Consider the following 19,701-nt stretch of genomic DNA (forward strand, 5'->3'; position numbering starts at 1 on the left):
GTTCAGGGGCTAATATCTCCAGCTGCATATCTTAGCAGCAGGCATCTCAATCAATATGTCCAATTTTAGCAAAGGTCTAAAAGTAAAGAGCACGTTTCCATGCACTGCTCTTGTTCGCCAGAAGCGGTTTAGTTATGCTGGCCAAATGACCCGGAAGCTCTATGTCGGCTCCCTTGGCCAGTAAAGTGAGATGAGTGCTGCAACCCCAGAGTCGTCCATGACTGGACCTAATGCTCAGGGGTCCCTTTACCTTTACCTTTAAAAGTAAAGAGGAAATTGCTTAAGGAGTACAAATGCAAAGTCACAGAGTGTGGGCTGAACATTTTTAGTTCCGGGGAACTATCCATGTCTTTGTTCAGTTTGCCTATTAGGGCTTATCGGCACTTCCTCTTGCCCTGCAGCTTTCCATGGGGAAAACCGCTCTTTAGCGCACAATGAGAGCAAACAGCAATTTGGGTTTTCTCCAGATTGCCACAGATCTCTTTTTTGAATATGACATATGTCATCACAAGGAAGACAATGCTAAGTATGTTATTAACATCAATTTCCCACTGATTTTCCAGAAATATTCATCAAAGGGACACAAACATTACTCTCAGATAGACTGTACTAATGCTCTAGTACAGTGGTACCTCGATTTAAGAACAGCCCTGTTTACGAACTATTCAGTTTACGAACTCCGCAAAACAGGCAGTAGCGTCCTGGTTTGAGAACTTTACCTTGATCTAAGAACGGAAGCCGAACGGTGGAAGGACACCGGCGGCGGGAGGCCTCGTTAGGGAAAGTGCACCTCAGTTTAAGAACGGTTTCAGTTTAAGAACGGACTTCCGAAACGTATTAAGTTCATAAACCAAGGTAGCACTGTAAAGATCAAGTATTAAACAGAAAACTTTCTTGAATACGATGACATGGCAATGGTATGATAAGTAGCTGTACATGCTGTGGAAGAAAACACAAACTAAAAATCACTTCTTATATAAATGCATACTCCAAAAGGGAATTGTAAAGTCAGAAAGCTCAAATATTGAACCGGATGACATCAAACTGAAGATGCCAGAGAGGTCTGTATATTCACTAGACCTTTCTACACTTCAGCATACCGACTGTGATTAGGCAGGCAATTACTCTGAAAATTAATGACCCATTTTTTGACTGCAATACCCCACAAAATCTGCTTGCAGCATAATTTTAAATATATGATAAAATCACAGGGAAATGAAAGAAAACTTAAAAAACCAGAGCCTGGGAAAATGGGAACATCTCAACCACTTGCCTCAAGCCTTACAAAACTGGAGACCACGGAGATTCCCGGAAACGATATTACACAGGATAGGTGCCACCACTGGAAAGGCCTCTCCTGTAACTCAACTAACTGTGCCTCTGAATGCATTCAGACACAGACAAAAAGTGAAAGCAAATTCTGAGGTGCATACCTAAAGATGTTAGGTGTGAAGTGAACCTTATGTTATTAAAGGTAGTTCTAGGACAAAAATGATCTCAATTAAATTGAGTCTTCTGAGAATCCAAAATAGCAACTAGTGGAGGCTGGTTCATTGGGTAGAATGGAGCACAGGTCCACCAGCTTCAGCCTATCCTTAACCAGTTTCCATCTTCCTGCCTTCTTACAACCAATCCTTGGGACGCCACCATACCTGCCAAGTCCGGGTCGTAAATATACGGGATCGGCAGCGCACGCATGACCGGAAGTTGCGTGATGCAACTTCCGGTGGCGCTTCGCCCTTCTATGGGCACCAGAAAATGGCGGCGCCAGCACCGGAAGTCGCTTCCGCGCATGACCGGAAACACGTAAAAGCGACTTCTGGCGCCGGCGGCACCATTTTCTGGTGCCCAAAGAAGGGCAAAGCGCCACCGAAGTCGCGTCACGCAACTTCCGGTCATGCGCGGAAGCGACTTCCGGCGCCGGCGCCGGCATTTTCTGGTGCCCATAGAAGGGCAAGCGGCACCAGAAAAATGGCCGGGTAATTAGGGTTGCTAACAATTGCATTCTCCTCCACTCATAGCTGCCAAGTATCCCGATTTAAGGGACAATACCGGGATTTTTCGCTAAACGGGAGACCGCCGGGAAAACCCCTTTTTTCTTACCGTTTCCCGGGATACTTGGCAGCTATGGACGCCACTGCCTGTGACAGCTTCCTCTTCCTTCGTCTCAATGTTTTCCTTGCAGAACACAGCAGAGAGGAAGATAGGGACAAAGCAATCAAGAGTGAGCTCTGCCTTACATTGTTTCTGGCTCCTCCTACAGTTGCTGTTCTGCTCTCCCAGAGTAAATGGCCATCAGCCACCACTGATAGCAGCCATAAGCTGACACCCCTTTCTAGCAAAGTCTGTCAGTTCATTTTCAAGTATAGCCTAAAAGGGAAAAGGCAACAAACATTATGAGTTCCATGTCACTAAAGATCTCATTATGAATCTATTACACTCCACTAGATCAGAAAAACTAGATCAGCATATGCCTATTTATATCCTATTTACATGTCTGCAAGAACTGTTTATCAAGAAGAAGAAGAAGAAGAAGAAGAAGAAGAAGAAGAAGAAGAAGAAGAAGAAGAAGAAGAAGAAGAAGAGGAGGAGGAGGAGGAGGAGGAGGAGGAGGAGGAGGAGTTTGGACTTGATATCCCGCCTTTCACTCCCCTTAAGGAGTTTCAAAGCGGCTAACAATCTCCTTCCTCCCCCACAACAAACACTATGTGAGGTGAGTGAGGCTGAGAGACTTCAGAGAAGTGTGACTAGCCCAAGGTCACCCAGCAGCTGCATGTAGAGGAGAGGGGAAGCGAACCCAGTTCACCAGATTACGAGTCTACTGCTCTTAACCACTACACCACACTGGCTCTATATATCCTATATATACATACTTACCTCAGAGTCCTTCTGACATGCTCTGTAAATGTGCACCCCTCTGAAAATCCACAAACTCTGTCTTGTTTAGTATTTGCCTATCCTCTAGGAAGTGGAATCAAGTGCCCAAGTAAATTAATGGCAAACACATATTTATGCACACACACACACTCCAAATAACAACCATTCTATTACTATTTTGCTGGTTGCATTTGTACCAGTGCCCAGATGTGAAAGGCTGTATTTCACATTACCAGCTTGCTTCCCTGAACAATTCAATAAATTACTTCCAAGTCACTTTCTTAGACACTAATCTGCTATAAATCTAATCCCTAACAGCAAAAAGACAACCTGAGCCTGCTGAATGCCAGTGATTTTAGTGATCTGACCTACTCCAGCAAAAATCCCTAATTAAAATGTCCCGACCTGATTACCATTATTCCATTGGTTATATTACATTAAAGGCAGTACATAATTGTGCCACAATTATCCATATTGAAACAGTGGAGTTTTCATAGAGAACAATTAAATGTTCAAATGTTCTTCAGAAACTGTTCCGTTAATTAAAAAGCTTTAATAAATATTTAATTGCATTTTTAAAATGTTATAACTTCATTTAAAAATGTTCTGCTATATTTAATATATTATATATGATTATCCAGTAAGTATTGTATATACAAACCCAGTTACAGCCTTAAGAATATTATCTTAAGGTATCATTGCATATTGTTGTTAGCAGAATCAACACAGCAGTCCAAACTCTGGCTGGGGAGGGGTAGTCCTTAACTGAGAGTTGGGACCACTGCTGCTGCTGTAGCCTGTCCACTCACACTGGCTGGGGCAGAAGGCAGGGGACAAATAAGTTGTTGCACCTGGAGCTGGGGCAATGACCAGGCCTGGATCAAGTGACAGCAGTGGGGCTGTCTTGGAATCCAGAGGAATCTGGGCTGGCTTAGTCATGCCCCAGAATGCCCAATTTGGAGTCTTTCCATAAGCTGTCACTGGTGCAGGATTGTGCCAGCATCACTTCATATGTGGAGACTTCCAGGGCTACATAGGGGAAAACCTCTGCCCAATCCACCTAAAACCCCCTCCAGATTGGTGCAAAGGGGGTTTCGATTGCTGCACAAATTTCAGAAGAATTGCTTAATACTATACTCATGGAGGACTGCTTCAAATGCTATGCCCTGTGGAAGCTGCAAAAACAAACAAACAAACAAAACCCCATCTATGTTATCTGAGCTGATACTATTAGGCACCATACATTCTGGTCTGGTTCAAACATCACAGTAAGCCATAGGCTGAAATGCCGGCACATGCTATTTAGGGTTTGTCTGCTTGTCCTGTGCTTAGAAAGTGGGATCTGAGCAGTTTTCTGCTTGACCCACAACTTTTAGGCATGGGTCTGAGTGATTTTCCCCTTGCCCCACTCCTTTCTCAGAAAAAAACCCCACTCTTTAGTGCTAAATCGGAGCAAACATCAACCTGGAGAAAACCCAAATTGACATTTGCTCTTTAAATATTCCTCCTTGAGCATGGAGACAGTGGAGGAGGGGTGGGGGAGCCTCTCAGGGGGTTCTGGAGGCATGGTCTCATCTGAGAGCTCTGCAGGCTATAATAATTTAGGGATCCCTGATAGCTTTCCCCTCAACTTCTGAACCTGCTCACTTCCCCTTTGCTCTTGCTGACCTGCATCCAGTTCCCAACCTATTCCTCCTGATTCTGCCAGCAGCTGCCTCGCAGATACTGCTGGCCCCAGTGAAGGTACTGGTGATGGGAGAGAGTTTCTCCTTATTTTTGGGAAACGGAACCCCACCACTCACTGGTAACTTCCCTAAGATCCTCCTCCTCACCCCCACATTCCACCCCAGGCACACCCCCAGCTTCACTCTCTCTCTCTCTCTCTCTCTCTCTCTCTCTCTCCCCCTCTCTCATTGACCGCTTCATCCTCCTATTCCTGCCAGTCCTTGACATAAGCATCACATCATAGAGTTGGAAGGGACCACAAGGACCATCAAGAACAACCCCCTGCAAGGCAGGGAACATTTGCCAAATGTGGGCCTTGAACCCACAACCCTGAGAGCAAGTGTCTCATGCTCTACTGACTGAGCTATTCCGGAACCCCTCAGAGTTAATACAATGCTCCCAATGCTGTAGCCACACAGTGTAAGCTCCTTGCTGCCTTTCCTTTCCTTCTGTCTCTCTCAGTAACCAACTGGTATGTGGTGTTGGGGAGCCACGTCAATAATGCCACCCTGTCCACATCACCAGCCACTACTACTTGGGAGGAAAGGTCTACTCAGTTTAGAGGGGAAAGATCCCACTATAAAATAGGTGACAGGTAGGGCTGGCAGTGAGGTTAAACATATCTCTGTCTCCTCTTGCTGGACTAAGAGCTGCCTATTGAGCTCCTTAGCTCCAGCACTCCCTTGCTTAGCTTCCAGCTCCCACTCAAGGTGCTGGACATGGATGCTGTTGCAACAAAGAAACAACAGTGTGTCTTATGAAACCTTGAAATTAGCACAGTTGCTATGGCTAAGTTTTTATGGACTACGCCAGTCATATCACACATGCTGGATGTCAACCAAATAAAAACCGGTTACTTCCCAATTTAAAATTAGGTGAGATGTTGACAGTGTTAATAGCTCTTAAGTGCAAACTGATAACCTGAACCAGCTCCTCACTAGCAACAACAGATCACAAACAAACAAACAAAGGACAATAACCACCAAATGCTTCCCAGCAGTGCAAGGATTTATGCTTGTGCAACAGAACTTTCTCCCCTCTCTTCCACCTGGGCATGACCTGGGCCCACCCAGAGGGTCCTGGGAAATCCTAGAAACAGATCAGGGGGGCATGGTGACGAAGTTCCACTGCACAAACATAAATCCTTAGACTGATATGACAAGTTTGTTGTTACCAGGGACCAGACCCTTCAGCAAGCCGATATGCCAACTTCATATGTACGAAGACAATACTGTTATAGAATCCAATAATGTCAGTCACAACATCAAAGGTTCATCTACCTGCTCTGTCAATACTGTCCTTCTGCTATGTACACAGGACAATCAGGTCTGTCCCCAGGCAAAAGTCTACTGTAAATGGACACAGATCTGACATCAGGATGCGAAATATTTGGAAACCAGTAAGAAAACATTTCAGGACGCTATGCTGACCTTCATGTGGCTATTCTTATACAAAGGAACAAAGGGAGAATCCAGCATGAAATTGCTTCACACTTATTAAGAAGTTCAATTCTATCACGTGGTTTGAATTGAGATTGCAGTTTTAGTCCCACTGCAGGTGTTAATTACATGGGCGTAGGCAGGGGGGGCAGGAGGGGGCAGCTGCCCCCCCCTAGAAGCAAAAAAAATAATGTATTTTACAGACCATAACCAGCACTTTTCCCCTTCAAAAACTGAAGTGGAAAGGGCTTTGCTTTAGCAAGAGCAGCTAAGTCTCCGCTTGCTGGGGGGGGGGGACACAGCAGTAACAAAAACACATCAAATAAATAAAGCAAAGTGGCTACCAGTAGTTAAGCAGTTAAGACAATGGAGCATATATCCCCAGGCAAGATTCGATAGCTGACCATTTCACCCTATTGTTCTATTGTTCTTAAGTGGGAGTTGTTAATGAGCATTCAGGAGCAGTAAGAGTTCTATTGGCAATTTAATGAGGGTGCAGACTCAGAGGATTCAATTTGACTAAGGTGGCTCTGCAAGGCTAAAAAGAAGTGAATAAGAAAGGGGGGAGGCTGTAGCTTTGACAGACACAGTGATGTTTATAAAAAGCATTGGTGTTCCAGTCTGCCCCTCCTCCTGCATCTGTATACTGTAAATCAGGGGTGGCCACCTCCCAAGAGACTCTGATCTACTCAGAGTTTAAAACTGGGGGTGATCTACCCCCTTTTGGGGGGTTCAGGTCAAAGCTGTTGAGTTTTTTTTAAAGGAAGGGAAGCCCTGTTTTGGGGGGTTTAGGTCAAACTTGTTGAGCTTCTTTTAGGAGGGAGGGAGGCCCATTTTTGTTTAGGGCTTCAGGTCATAGTTCAACTTTTTTGAGGGAGGAGGAAGCTTTTTTTAGGGGTGCCAGTGACCTACCAGTGATCTACCACAGACATCCAGTGATCTACTGGTAGATCACAATCTACCTGTTGGACGTGCCTGCTGTAAATCAAGCAGAGAGAAAGCTGCTTACAAGGCTCCTGTACATGCAGAGTTCCAGCATCACAGCGTCACCCAGAGGCACCCACAAATATGAGTTATCCCTCTCTCTATTTCTTCCTTCCTTCCCTCCCTCTTCCATCCTTAATAAAATACAGGGGGGGGGCAGATAAGCCCCACATAGAAAGCCCATCAACATGGGGGGACGACTCTTTCAAATACGGTATTTACCAGTAATTGGGGAGGGGAGAGGCACCTAGGCCTCTAGGAGTTGGCTGCTATGCCTAGGAGTAGGACAATTCAAGAAAGCAGAACGATGCATATGGTATGGTAATATATCAATAGAATCGTAGAATTGTAGTCGGAAGGGACCACAAGGGTCATCTAGTCCAACCCGCTGCAATGCAGGATTTTTTTCCTAAGGTGGGGCTTGAACCATGGTTGAAATATTATGCTGATATGCAGCAACGCCTCGGAGCCGTCGTGGCTGCGGCCATGCCTTGCCCCGCCCTCGCCCGCCCTTCCATCCCCTCTCGCCTGCCCGACCCTCCTGTCCTCTTGCTGCAGAGTTCCAGCATCACAGTGTCATCCAGAGACACCCACAAATATGAGTTATCTCTCTCTCTATTTCTTCCTTCCTTCCCTCCCTCTTCCATCCTTAATAAAATACGGGGGGAGGCAGATAAGCCCCACATAGAAAGCCCATCAACATGGGGGGATGACTCTTTCAAATACGGTATTTACCAGTAATTGGGGAGGGGAGAGGCACCTAGGCCTCTAGGAGTTGGATGCTATGCCTAGGAGTAGGACAATTCAAGAAAGCAGAACGATGCATATGGTATGGTAATATATCAATAGAATCGTAGAATTGTAGTCGGAAGGGACCACAAGGGTCATCTAGTCCAACCCGCTGCAATGCAGGATTTTTTTTCCTAAGGTGGGGCTTGAACCATGGTTGAAATATTATGCTGATATGCAGCAACGCCTCGGAGCCGTCGTGGCTGCGGCCATGCCTTGCCCCGCCCTCGCCCGCCCTTCCATCCCCTCTCGCCTGCCCGACCCTCCTGTCCTCTTGCTGCAGAGTTCCAGCATCACAGTGTCATCCAGAGACACCCACAAATATGAGTTATCTCTCTCTCTATTTCTTCCTTCCTTCCCTCCCTCTTCCATCCTTAATAAAATACGGGGGGAGGCAGATAAGCCCCACATAGAAAGCCCATCAACATGGGGGGATGACTCTTTCAAATACGGTATTTACCAGTAATTGGGGGGGGGCACCTAGGCCTCTAGGAGTTGGATGCTATGCCTAGGAGTAGGACAATTCAAGAAAGCAGAACGATGCATATGGTATGGTAATATATCAATAGAATCGTAGAATTGTAGTCGGAAGGGACCACAAGGGTCATCTAGTCCAACCCGCTGCAATGCAGGATTTTTTTCCTAAGGTGGGGCTTGAACCATGGTTGAAATATTATGCTGATATGCAGCAACGCCTCGGAGCCGTCGTGGCTGCGGCCGTGTCTTGCCTCACCCTCGCTCGCCCTGCCACCCCCTCTCGCCTGCCCGACCCTCCCGTCCTCTCCAGCCAAGCAGGGTAGCCGCCAACGCTACCAGCCCCAGAAGCACAAGGTGGCCGCTGCTGCCACCGCCACGATGTCATCAGGCCCGCTGGCCCTTTAGCCCCGCCCACCTCGTGGCCCCTCCCCTTCCGTGCCTTGGCCCCGCCCCTGAACGACCATGGCTTGCCCCCCCCCTAGTTTTGATCCTGGCTACGCTCCTGGTTAATTAACTTGGCAATGCCAGGATGTTCTCCAACTCTGCTTTGTGAATGGCCACTGCTGTAACTTTATGTTACATCTAAACTTTTTCATAATTGTCATAATTGTCTGTATCTTTTATGTTTAATTTGCCTCTGATCTCATTGCTAACCAATTTTTCATTCCCTCCCCTCCCTCCCTCTCCTTCTTGCCAACACTGTATACATTTACCTCCAAATTCAGGGTATCATTTTAGGCACCTGATAAAATATAGACTCTGGCCATGACAGTTTAAGTGCCACAAGATTCGTATTTTTTTGCGGCGGACTAACATGGCTACCCTTCTGGAAAATATTCTGTTCAGTTTCTCTTGATATTAATTAATTTAATATTACAATGGATATTTATTTGCAAGAATAATTGGCAGGAGGAAACTGTGTATAGGAGTCACATGTAAGTTATAACATTACCTTTCTACTTTGCAATATATACAGTGCTTTGCTTAATTTTGCAACTAATTAAATATGACTGGAAACCAAATGCATTATGGTGACAGGGGTATAAAGGAAGCTACCTAAAGAAGAACTTGCTGATTATCAAATCCAAAGAATACAGTACAGATATTATTATCTTTTCTGGAAGTTTTCTGCAAATCCAATTTTATGTGTTGAAATTAGCTTTCATTTGACTCTGAAACCCCCCAGAAAGTGTTAACAGTTAACCACCAAAAGGTAGAACCTTCAGCATGAGGCCAATTTCTCTTAACTGAGATGCTGATGTGCCATTCAGTTACCTTGATTTATTCCATCCCCTGAAATTGGGCATATATATTTTTAACCCCTGTGGTTGATTATTTTCCTTGGTAGTGAGCAAAGATCAATTGTCCATTTCAATTAGTTTTAGCCTATGAGGCTTATTCTTAAAGAACTATTCAGGTGAACTGGAAGATACTACACATTAAGTGATTTTTACATCAAGTGGTGATAGTTATTCTTCTAAGAAAAAAAGCTGTAAAGGAGATTAGGATAATTTCAATCTACTAAATTTTTGAGTTCAGAAAACTGGTGACACTCCTATTGCAGAAAGATTGTGTTTGGTATTGTTGTTTTTACCTTGACTAGGTGAGTTTATATCCTACCCACAGGGTGGGCCAGTCAACAAGACACAATGAATCCTGCTTTAATGATAGGACAAGGCACCTAGCAATAAGGAGGAATGGTTAGAGAAGGCAAGTAGTGAATAGAGGTAGATGTGAGTTACTAGAAATATATGAGATTTACTCTTTGTGCACAATGATGATGCCATTATCTGATCATGGATCAATAACTTTTGTGTGCTGCACAAGGCCTGTATACTGCTGGCAGTTAAACAAATGATAGGAGAATCTGACAAATGGATCAAATAAAGTTTACTTCTCTACATTTCATGTAGCAGCTCAAAAGGCAATAATATCACAGCTTAAAGTGTTTTTGCACTTTAAGTTGTGTGAGCAGGGAGACAGGAACATCCCCTAGTACCAGGTTCCCCCTCCTGATCTGGGGTGATTCTTCTCTTTTAAAACACAGGCTATGCTATTTATAGGGATCTCAGACTGCCCCCCCCCCGGCTTTTTAGGAGGTGCAGGGCTGCAGGGTGAAAGAGAAGCATCTGTGTCCATGGTAAAATATGGAGTCCCCCGTAAATTTTCCAATCATCTTCTGAATGACCAACCCCCATGCCATATTGCATACTATATATATGACACTCCTGTCCATTTAAAATGAGGGCCCACAATGTGCAATTGTGTTGTGGTTTAGCTTCCCCCTCCCTGCCTCCTGCACGGAGCACTTGACAATTGCTGAGGGTCTCGGCCAACCAATTACAGTAATTCCTTTTCCGTCTGCTGCAACAATGCACTGTGCTATATGACTTTTAACTGCATTTCCACTGCTTCTTTAATTATTTATAGATTGTATTTTATTGAATTACCATTTGAATTTCCACAGAATTCACATTGCAATATGATAAAATACAATAAAAGGAACAAAAGAAGCAATAAATATATAATTAAAAATCAGTATGAATATTTAATTTGCCATCTTCAACCAGTAATCCATAGATGTGCTGCTGACCACCTGAACGAAGCTTGTGAAACACATTCTTGGGAGCCCCTGGCATGGAGGAATGTTATTTGAGGACAAACTTCCTTGAGTGTCCTGCCATCCCACATGTTATAAGTAGCTTATGGTGTTAGCTGAAATTCTGAAACCAAATGCAATAATAATAATGATAATGATAATTTCACTCTTTTTTTTTGTTCCTGCCTAATACACAAAGGTAGGTGTGGTTTTGCAAAGAAAAGTAAGATATACAGCAGAAAAGGACTGATGGATACCAAAAACAAACTAAAAAATGTACTGCTGGAAATGAAAATGGGCACAAGCAAAAATTAAAAATCCCCCAAAGTGCATATATTTCCCACAGCAAGCACAGGCATATTAGAATAATATTCACAACAAACAGTAATGTTGACAGACCTGTGGAGGGAACACCTTCCCTTTTGGGTCAGGGGACATGACATAAGCAGCTTGTGTGTACGCATAGCTTTTGAAGCGAGGTTTAGGTGGAGGTGAAGGGGTGCGCACATGACCCTGTGCTACACTGACTTTGATCTAAGGAGAAGAAATTAGGAAGAAAAGCAGACACACACACGGATGAGTATGCTTAATAGAAAGGACAGAACGTATACTTTCAGGGGGAAATGCCAGCAGTTTAATTCTTTCTTGCAGAAAACAGTGCTGGCATTAAGAGTTAAGAAAAAAAACCTATGTGGAATTTAGTGAGCTGCTTCATTAATATGACATCCTTTCATGACAAGTAAAAAGACTCCTTGAAGTGCCAGATAATTATTCCTGGCATGACACCCCAAATCAGTAAAAGGCCTTTATAATTCAGTACACTCAGAAAGCAAAGTAGCAAGGATTCGTAGTACGTTCTGAATAAATGTGCTCAGCAGTCAGCAAATGGCCATCTGATCTAAAAATCATAGTGTCCAGAAATAAGAGAGTTAATTAATAATTAGAATTTCTGTTCACTTCGAGAAATATAACTACGGTGTGCCTGCTTAAGTAAAGAAACAAATAGTTTGAGAATTTCCATACACATCTAATTTTGAGTTAAAATAATACCCTTCTTCTTTTCTTTTCTTTTTTACAAGGACCTAGCACCACAAGTAAACAACCCCTGCAATTTTTCAGTGGAGGAAATTCAAGCAACTGTAACTCTGTTTTACACCATGAGGAATGCATAACCAAAGGAGAGATACAGAGGTTTTTCACTTCATAGTGACAGCTCTATATAACCTAACCTTAAGGAGGGGTTAGGTTGTAAAACTTGTAAAATCATTTTTGTCCTAGTCAAAGAGCTTGGAAGGCCCATGGATGTGTGGGGAGAAGGAATCAGGGTGGGGGAAATGCCTGGAAAACAAAGAGCAATAATTGGTCTCTAGTAGCCTGACGTCCATGGGGTCACGAAGAGTCGGACACGACTAAACAAATAAACAACAACAACAAGCTTCAAAGTAACTCTGGTAATTCACATCTGAAAGTGTTATACTGCCTGGGAAAGTTGATGTCAGTACTGTAAGTCAATATTTTGCCTCATGTCCCAAAGCTAGACAAATAAAATTAGAGATGGAGAAGCATCAATAAGGCTCTAGCAGCAGCTCATCCTAATGTGAGGCCAATTGTTTCAACCATTAGCTATGTAATAATCATAAGAACATACAAATTCTGATTACCAAGCGTAGAATTGGAACATTGGACGGGCTGGATGTCTAATTAAAGGCCAAGATAATATTATCTCATTGGTGGATGAATTCCTATGCCCTCAATGACATTTTTGAATCAGAAAAGACGTTTCTTCCAGGTTATATGGGGTAATAAATGCTGGGTGGGTGTGTTGATGCTTTATTTTCTACTTTCTGCTTATGAAATATTATAAGTAGGATAGTGTGGAATTAAAAAACTATAAAAGATGCTGATCTGGGACACTGGCTTGGATATGGAAGCCCCCCGCAGCAGAGCCAACAGAAAGCTTATTTATGTATAGATTTATTAACTGTGCAACAGAGGTAGCTAAATCCAAACAGTATCCTGTACATATTGAGCAGTGAATAAATGCATTGCTTTTGTAGAGAGTCTACTGAGTAATAAAAATGTTCCCACTATTTATGCTTTTTCATACATACAGATGCTTTAATGAAAGACTGAGAAAGCTGATGGACAGAGCAAAGCAGTTTAAAAGTGACACAGCCTTTTAAGTAAGCTATGTCTGCGACCCTTAAAGCGCTTGATTGGCAAAGCCTTACTAATTTCAAGGCGTGCTTTGAATATAAGACACCAAAACGACACAAAATCTTACCTTGTATTACCTTGCTTAAAACAAGGAAGTGTTGCATGCTATTGGAGCCTGCTTTGCATCATGTAATGCACAAAATGCGTAACTTGCTTCATTTCAAAAACAGTCCATTACTTCATGCATGGCAGTTAACAGTATAAACCGTGCAAAGAAAGTATATACAGTGATATTCAATGTTAGTCATATTGAGAATTAACCACTTAAATCAATGGACATGTAAATTCTTCACTGTCTGTAGTGGGTCTACCTACTCTGACAGTGACTTAGAATCATAGAATAGAATCATAGAATCATAGAGTTGGAAGAGACCACAAGGGCCATCCAGTCCAACCCCCTGCCAAGCAGGAAACACCATCAAAGCATTCTTGACATATGGCTGTCAAGCCTCTGCTTAAAGACCTCCAAAGAAGGAGACTCCACCACACTCCTTGGTAGCAAATTCCACTGCCGAACAGCTCTTACTGTCAGGAAGTTCTTCCTAATGTTTAGGTGGAATCTTCTTTCTTGAAGTTTGAATCCATTGCTCCGTGTCCGCTTCTCTGGAGCAGCAGAAAACAACCTTTCTCCCTCCTCCATATGACATCCTTTTATATATTTGAACATGGCTATCATATCACCCCTTAACCTTCTCTTCTCCAGGCTAAACATACCCAGCTCCCTAAGCCGTTCCTCATAAGGCATCGTTTCCAGGCCTTTGACCATTTTGGTTGCCCTCTTCTGGACACGTTCCAGCTTGTCAGTATCCTTCTTGAACTGTGGTGCCCAGAACTGGACACAGTACTCCAGGTGAGGTCTGACCAGAGCAGAATACAGTGGTACTATTACTTGCCTAGATCTAGATGCTATACTCCTATTGATGCAGCCCAGAATTGCATTGGCTTTTTTAGCTGCTGCATCACACTGCTGACTCATGTCAAGTCTGTGGTCTACCAAGACTCCTAGGTCCTTTTCACATGTACTGCTCTCAAGCCAGGTGTCACCCATCCTGTATTTGTGCCTTTCATTTTTTTTGCCCAAGTGTAGTACTTTACATTTCTCCTTGTTAAAATTCATCGTTTGCTTTGGCCCAATTGTCTAATCTGTTAAGGTCATTTTGAAGTGTGATCCTGTCCTCTGGGGTATTAGCCCCCCCTCCCAATTTGGTGTCGTCTGCAAACTTGCTCAGGATGCCCTCAAGCCCATCATCCAAGTCATTGATAAAGATGTTGAATAAGACTGGGCCCAAGACAGAACCCTGTGGCACCCCACTAGTCACTACTCTCCAGGATGAGGAGGAGCCATTGATGAGCACCCTTTGGGTTCGGTCAGTAAGCCAGTTACAAATCCACTGAATGGTCGCATTGTCTAGCCCACATTTTACCAGCTTCTTTACAAGAATATCATGGGGCACCTTGTCAAAGGCCTTGCTGAAATCAAGATAGGCTACATCCACAGTGTTCCCTTCATCTACCAGGCTTGTAATTCTGTCAAAAAACGAGATCAGATTAGTCTGACATGACTTATTTTTCAGAAACCCATGCTGACTTTTAGTGATCACAGAGTTTCTTTCTAGGTGCTCACAGACTGTTTGCTTGATGATCTGCTCTAGAATCTTTCCTGGTATTGATGTCAGGCTGACTGGGCGGTAATTGTTTGGGTCCTCTCTTTTCCCCTTTTTGAAAATAGGGACAACATTTGCCCTCCTCCAGTCTGCTGGAACTTCGCCTGTTCTCCAGGAATTTTCAAAGATTATTGCCAGTGGTTCTGAAATCACCTCTGCCAGTTCTTTTAATACGCTTGGATCTCGCCCATAGTCTCTTTTAAACTAAATCTATGACTTTATTGGCTATTAATTAGAATTAAAAAACCCAAAGAACTCACCTGTTGTGAAAAGCGCTGTCGATGTAACTGTACGTGCTCTTCTCTGATGTGCTTTGATTGCCGTGGCAATGTTTCCACTTCCTGGATGGCTTCAAGAGTAACTTGCTGGGGCAGGACTTGGAAAAGCGATGTCACGTACATCAAGATGGACTTCTTATCAGGATAAGCAGTTGCGACATCTGGAAAAGTGCATTAAACACAGACAACATTAGATAGTTTGCAAAGCTTCCCAGAAAGCAAACAGGCTAATGAGCAGTCAGTCCATTGTCCATTTCAGCCCACTGGGGACTAATTAAAGTACTACAATCAACTCCAAACTTTAATATGAAACTCAAATGCAAATGAGGAAGAGCAAAAATGACTCTAGTTTCTACAAGTTTTTTCTTGCTTATAAGCCTTCTTCCATTTAAATACAGACCTTGCACAGTTAGAATGAATGACCTTCATAAAGGCAGGCAAAATAAGCCATTAAAAAGCTGCATTATATGTAGATGTTACTATTGCAAAAATACCAATAGGTTAATGACTGGAGTAGCTACAGTATAGTACAGTATACCAGGCCGATGGGGATGTAGCAGCGAACACTAAAGGAAGTAAGTGCATTAAAGTTTTTTTTAAAAAAACCAAACTTGGATCTGCAGTGCCTAACTGCCTTTTCCAATGCAAACTACATGAATAGGGACATGGATTTCATCTGGTGGATTTCCCTCCAGAACAAAATGAATGAATAGGTAATTCCTATGGGATTTTTCTCTCTTTTTGTACTCCTGGTGCCACTTTGAATATGAGTTTCAAAACCAATAGCTGTATGTAATCACATAGGTACATAGCTAAGAACATCAGCATTAATATGAAAGTTGTGATCAACCACTTCTATTTCTTTCCACATTCCAAAGTAAACAAAATCGAGAAATGCAGATTAAGATGCAATTAAATGCAATTAAGATGTCTGGGAAAATCATGTGAAGGAAGAAGAAGCCTTAAAGTTTTACTTTCCCCTCAGTTTTTATATGTGGTGGAATACAAATCAGTTAAGATTATACACTTCTAACATGAAATACTAGGGGAAACATTAAATGCTGTTTTCATGAATATAAAAAAAATATGGCTGGCTGAGTCTACAATCCTATATACACTGACATGGGAATAAGTTCAATTAAATTCAACAGGGCTTATTTCTGAGTTGAACTATGGAGAGTGGAGCTACTGTTCCAGAAAAGGCCTTGATTTAGCCCACCATTTCAAGTCACTAACAATTTGTAAAAATGTAAATTATGCAGCATTGCTTTCAAGTAATTCTTTTGTTGCGGCCATTAAAATTTACCTCATGTACTCAATGAAGTGAATCAAGATGTAAAGAGGCTGTTGTCTAAGAATTTATCATTAATCCCATAAGTGCTTAAATACAAGCACTGGCAGAAAGCCAAGAACTATTAATAGCAATGAGGTTTTATTTTAATAAATCTATCCCAGGTATGCTAAGATCTGCAAGGTGCAATGACATTTGGTTCCCCTCTGCTAAAGTTATCATTGTAGAAGAACAGACATTGCACATTAATTTCCCATGCATATTTTCAAACCTGATAAAGGTCATGTGTTTCAACATGCCTGGCTCTCTCATGTATCCTAGACACACTGCTCAGATACTAAAGCAAGAAAAGAAAGGAAGCAGATCAAAACAGCATATAGCGTGAGGAGACAGGTAGATGAAAATCATATGAACTAATGCAGTCAGGCCTAAATCAGTGACTGCAAGCGAACCGAGCCCAATTTGGGGTCTGTAAATCTACATATAACTATTATGGGGCTAAAATGGTCCAACAGGTTCTAAGCTTTCCCTCTACTTTGTCATGGGCCTATAATTCTGTGCCTGCTGCATCTTTTCCAAGGTGGGTTGAAACATCCTGGCCTTCCCAAGTTATCCAAGAATGTCCAACCCACATCTTGTAACCCTGTTAGGAAAGGACATTAAATCCTAAAGGGAAACTAAAATACTGCATATAGGGCACATATCACTGGGCTGGGCAGGGCAGTGGGGTAGGCTGGCTGGCTATCACCCTTGACATTGGGAGATTAACTTCTACTGGGAGGGATCCTGATGGCCACAGTGCATGCCTTACACCAGGCATCCCCAAACTGTGGCCCTCCAGATGTTTTGGGCTACAACTCCCACGATCCCTAGCTAACAGGACCAGTGGTCAGGGATGATGGGGATTGTAGTCCAAAACATCTGGAGGACCGAAGTCTGGGGATACCTGCCTTACACAGTCACCATCCCAAATTCATCACAACTGTGGGCATTCTGCTATTTGTATGCATTAGCCCCACTGGAATTTTTCAGTGGAATAAAAAAATAATGAAGACATTTCTAGATTTTAATGTACCCTAATTGTAATGTGAGATAGATTTTAAAAAGCTATGCAAGTGACTGTGAAACTGCTGCTTTCAAAACGAATTCTTATATTGGTTAATCAGGCCCAGTTAGATCTTATTAGCTAGACGTCTGTGACAACCTTGACATTCTCAAGGGAAGCAAACAAAAATGCATTGCCTAAGCAAGACGATCTTGTTTTGAAGCATAATTCTAGTCAGGATAATCATACAGGATTGTAATGTATCTGGCAGACAGGCAAGAAGGTGTATGGATTGAATAATGTCTCACATTCATCGACAAATACCATCCTTTGAAGAAGAGCCACTTACAGCTGGCTAAATTAATTTCAAGGCATTGGTACAGAATGTCTTTTTCACAACTGTGAATACATGTAATATAGGCTTTTTAACAGTCACTTGCCTAAGCCTCTAGGCAGGAAAATTTCTATCAACTGGAAGAGAGTTGATTCATTTAATTTCCTTTTAGACTATTGATGTGCCACAAATGACTTAGAAAGGTGTGAGCAGGCAGGCTGGTAGGTTTTTTGGACTTCATTACAATGCTGGTGCACGTGCAACATCACATAAGTTTGGTTTTGTGACTCATTAATACATTCATTAATTATATATTTCTTTTTTCAGTGATACAATATTATCCAAACTACATTAAGCAGATGGTGCAGAATGATCTCAAATACTTAGAAAGGATATTCAAATGACTGATGAAGCCGACTATGGATATTTTCAGAGTAATGTTTTGTAAGATAATCTCAATGATATATTTATAATGGTGAATTCTACTTCTATTCAAGAAAGATTTCAGAGTTATTGGTAATTGTTAATTGAAAACATCAGCTGATGACTGAAGTAACTGAAATACTAATAAGAATGTTTCAGCATTATTTTCAAAGTCACAAAGCAAAGTAGCCTTTTCTTTCCATTGTTTATAATACTTTGTCCAATATACAGGAAAATTGAAAGATATAAAAAAACCATGATCAACAATGCAACTTTTGTATGCATTAGTAACAGGTATAAAATAAAAGCATCCAAAACCTGAACAAAATACTTATACAAAAATGGTTTGTGTATATATAATACAATATATACTGTTTTACTATATAAAAAACTGTTCCTTCCTATCTACTTGTTATTCTGGTCCTAAGTATCATTACTAAGTGTGAAAGGCTTCTGATCAACTGAGCCTTCACTACAGTCAAGAGACTTCAGGCACAATTGACTGAGCACTGTACCATGGCCCAACCTCCACTCATTTCAGTGAAATTCTCTGAAACAAAGGGAGATTGTGCAGCAGTGGTGCTTGACTTCCTTTGCTGCTTAAACAAGTGTAAATAGAAGAGCTAACTGGCTTGGATCATTAGTAATGAAGAGCTATTATTTAGCTGAGATCCTGATTTACTCAAAGTAATTTTATTTGATGGGTTTGTGAGCTATGTGAATGCCTTGGCTGATCACTGGACAAGTTTCCTAATGCAAGCAAAAAACCCAAATCCCAACTAAAATTTCCAAGAGAGATCACAAACAGGTAATAGAGGCTCTGTTGGTAGAAGCACAAGAGCAGAAGAAAGGTATGACGGGGATCATAAAAGCACCTTCAGTTATATATTAAGTGAATAGCAACACAATTCACTAACTTGCTGACAGATCAATGACAAAGAATCTGTGAGCTTCCTATTTGCAAACATCATACCAAAGAACTAAATAAAATAAAACCACCATGCTAAAAACACTCAGCAGCAGTTTCATTACTTCTGCTCCTTGTTCAAACCTACAGTCATGTGCATGCCAGTAGCCAACTTCCCGGAAAGATTGAGACAAAGTTGTACTTGAGAGATACCCCACCATCTAGTTGTGGGCAGAAGCTATCTCAAATGCTTATAGGAAAATAAAGTTTTTTAAAAGACCTAGACTGGTCCATAAAAGCATTAAATTTATGTTGTTATTAGTATTATTACCTTCCCTTCACCACATAGCTGTCAAGTTCTCCCTTTTTTTAAGGGAAATTCCCTTATGCTGAATAGGCTTCCTCATGAGAAGAGGGAAAACTTGACAGCTATGCTTCACCATAAGGTCTCCTGGCAGGTTACATTAAAACAGTATTAAAAACAGTTTAAAGCAGCATAAAATCACAGGAATAAGGTGGGCCCTTGAAATATACGTCTCAGGTGTCAAGGTAAAGAGTTGCACCTTCAGCATTCACCAAAAACAGTATAATGAAGATGCCAGAAAAGCCTCTGTGGGGAGGGAGTGCCACAACTTGGGAGCTGTCACAAAGA

General features: G+C 42.2%; 1 protein-coding gene across 11 annotated transcripts in view; it reads right to left on the reverse strand.

Moving 5' to 3' along the window:
- The window catches only part of DMD (dystrophin), a 1,020,507-nt gene that overhangs the window by 662,604 nt on the left and 338,202 nt on the right, over window positions 1-19,701 (reverse strand). For 10 of the 11 annotated variants that reach the window (XM_035114377.2, XM_035114375.2, XM_035114388.2 and 7 more), the window contains exons 8-9: window positions 15,032-15,210; window positions 11,290-11,424 (exon numbers count right to left, since the gene is read on the reverse strand). In XM_035114377.2, the coding sequence (XP_034970268.2) occupies window positions 11,290-11,424; window positions 15,032-15,210 (314 nt within the window). The remainder of the gene's footprint in view (window positions 1-11,289; window positions 11,425-15,031; window positions 15,211-19,701) is intronic. The other variant, XM_035114386.2, reaches the window with a different exon arrangement.

The sequence above is a fragment of the Zootoca vivipara genome, chromosome 4 (assembly GCF_963506605.1).
Source record: "Zootoca vivipara chromosome 4, rZooViv1.1, whole genome shotgun sequence".
NCBI lineage: Eukaryota > Metazoa > Chordata > Lepidosauria > Squamata > Lacertidae > Zootoca > Zootoca vivipara.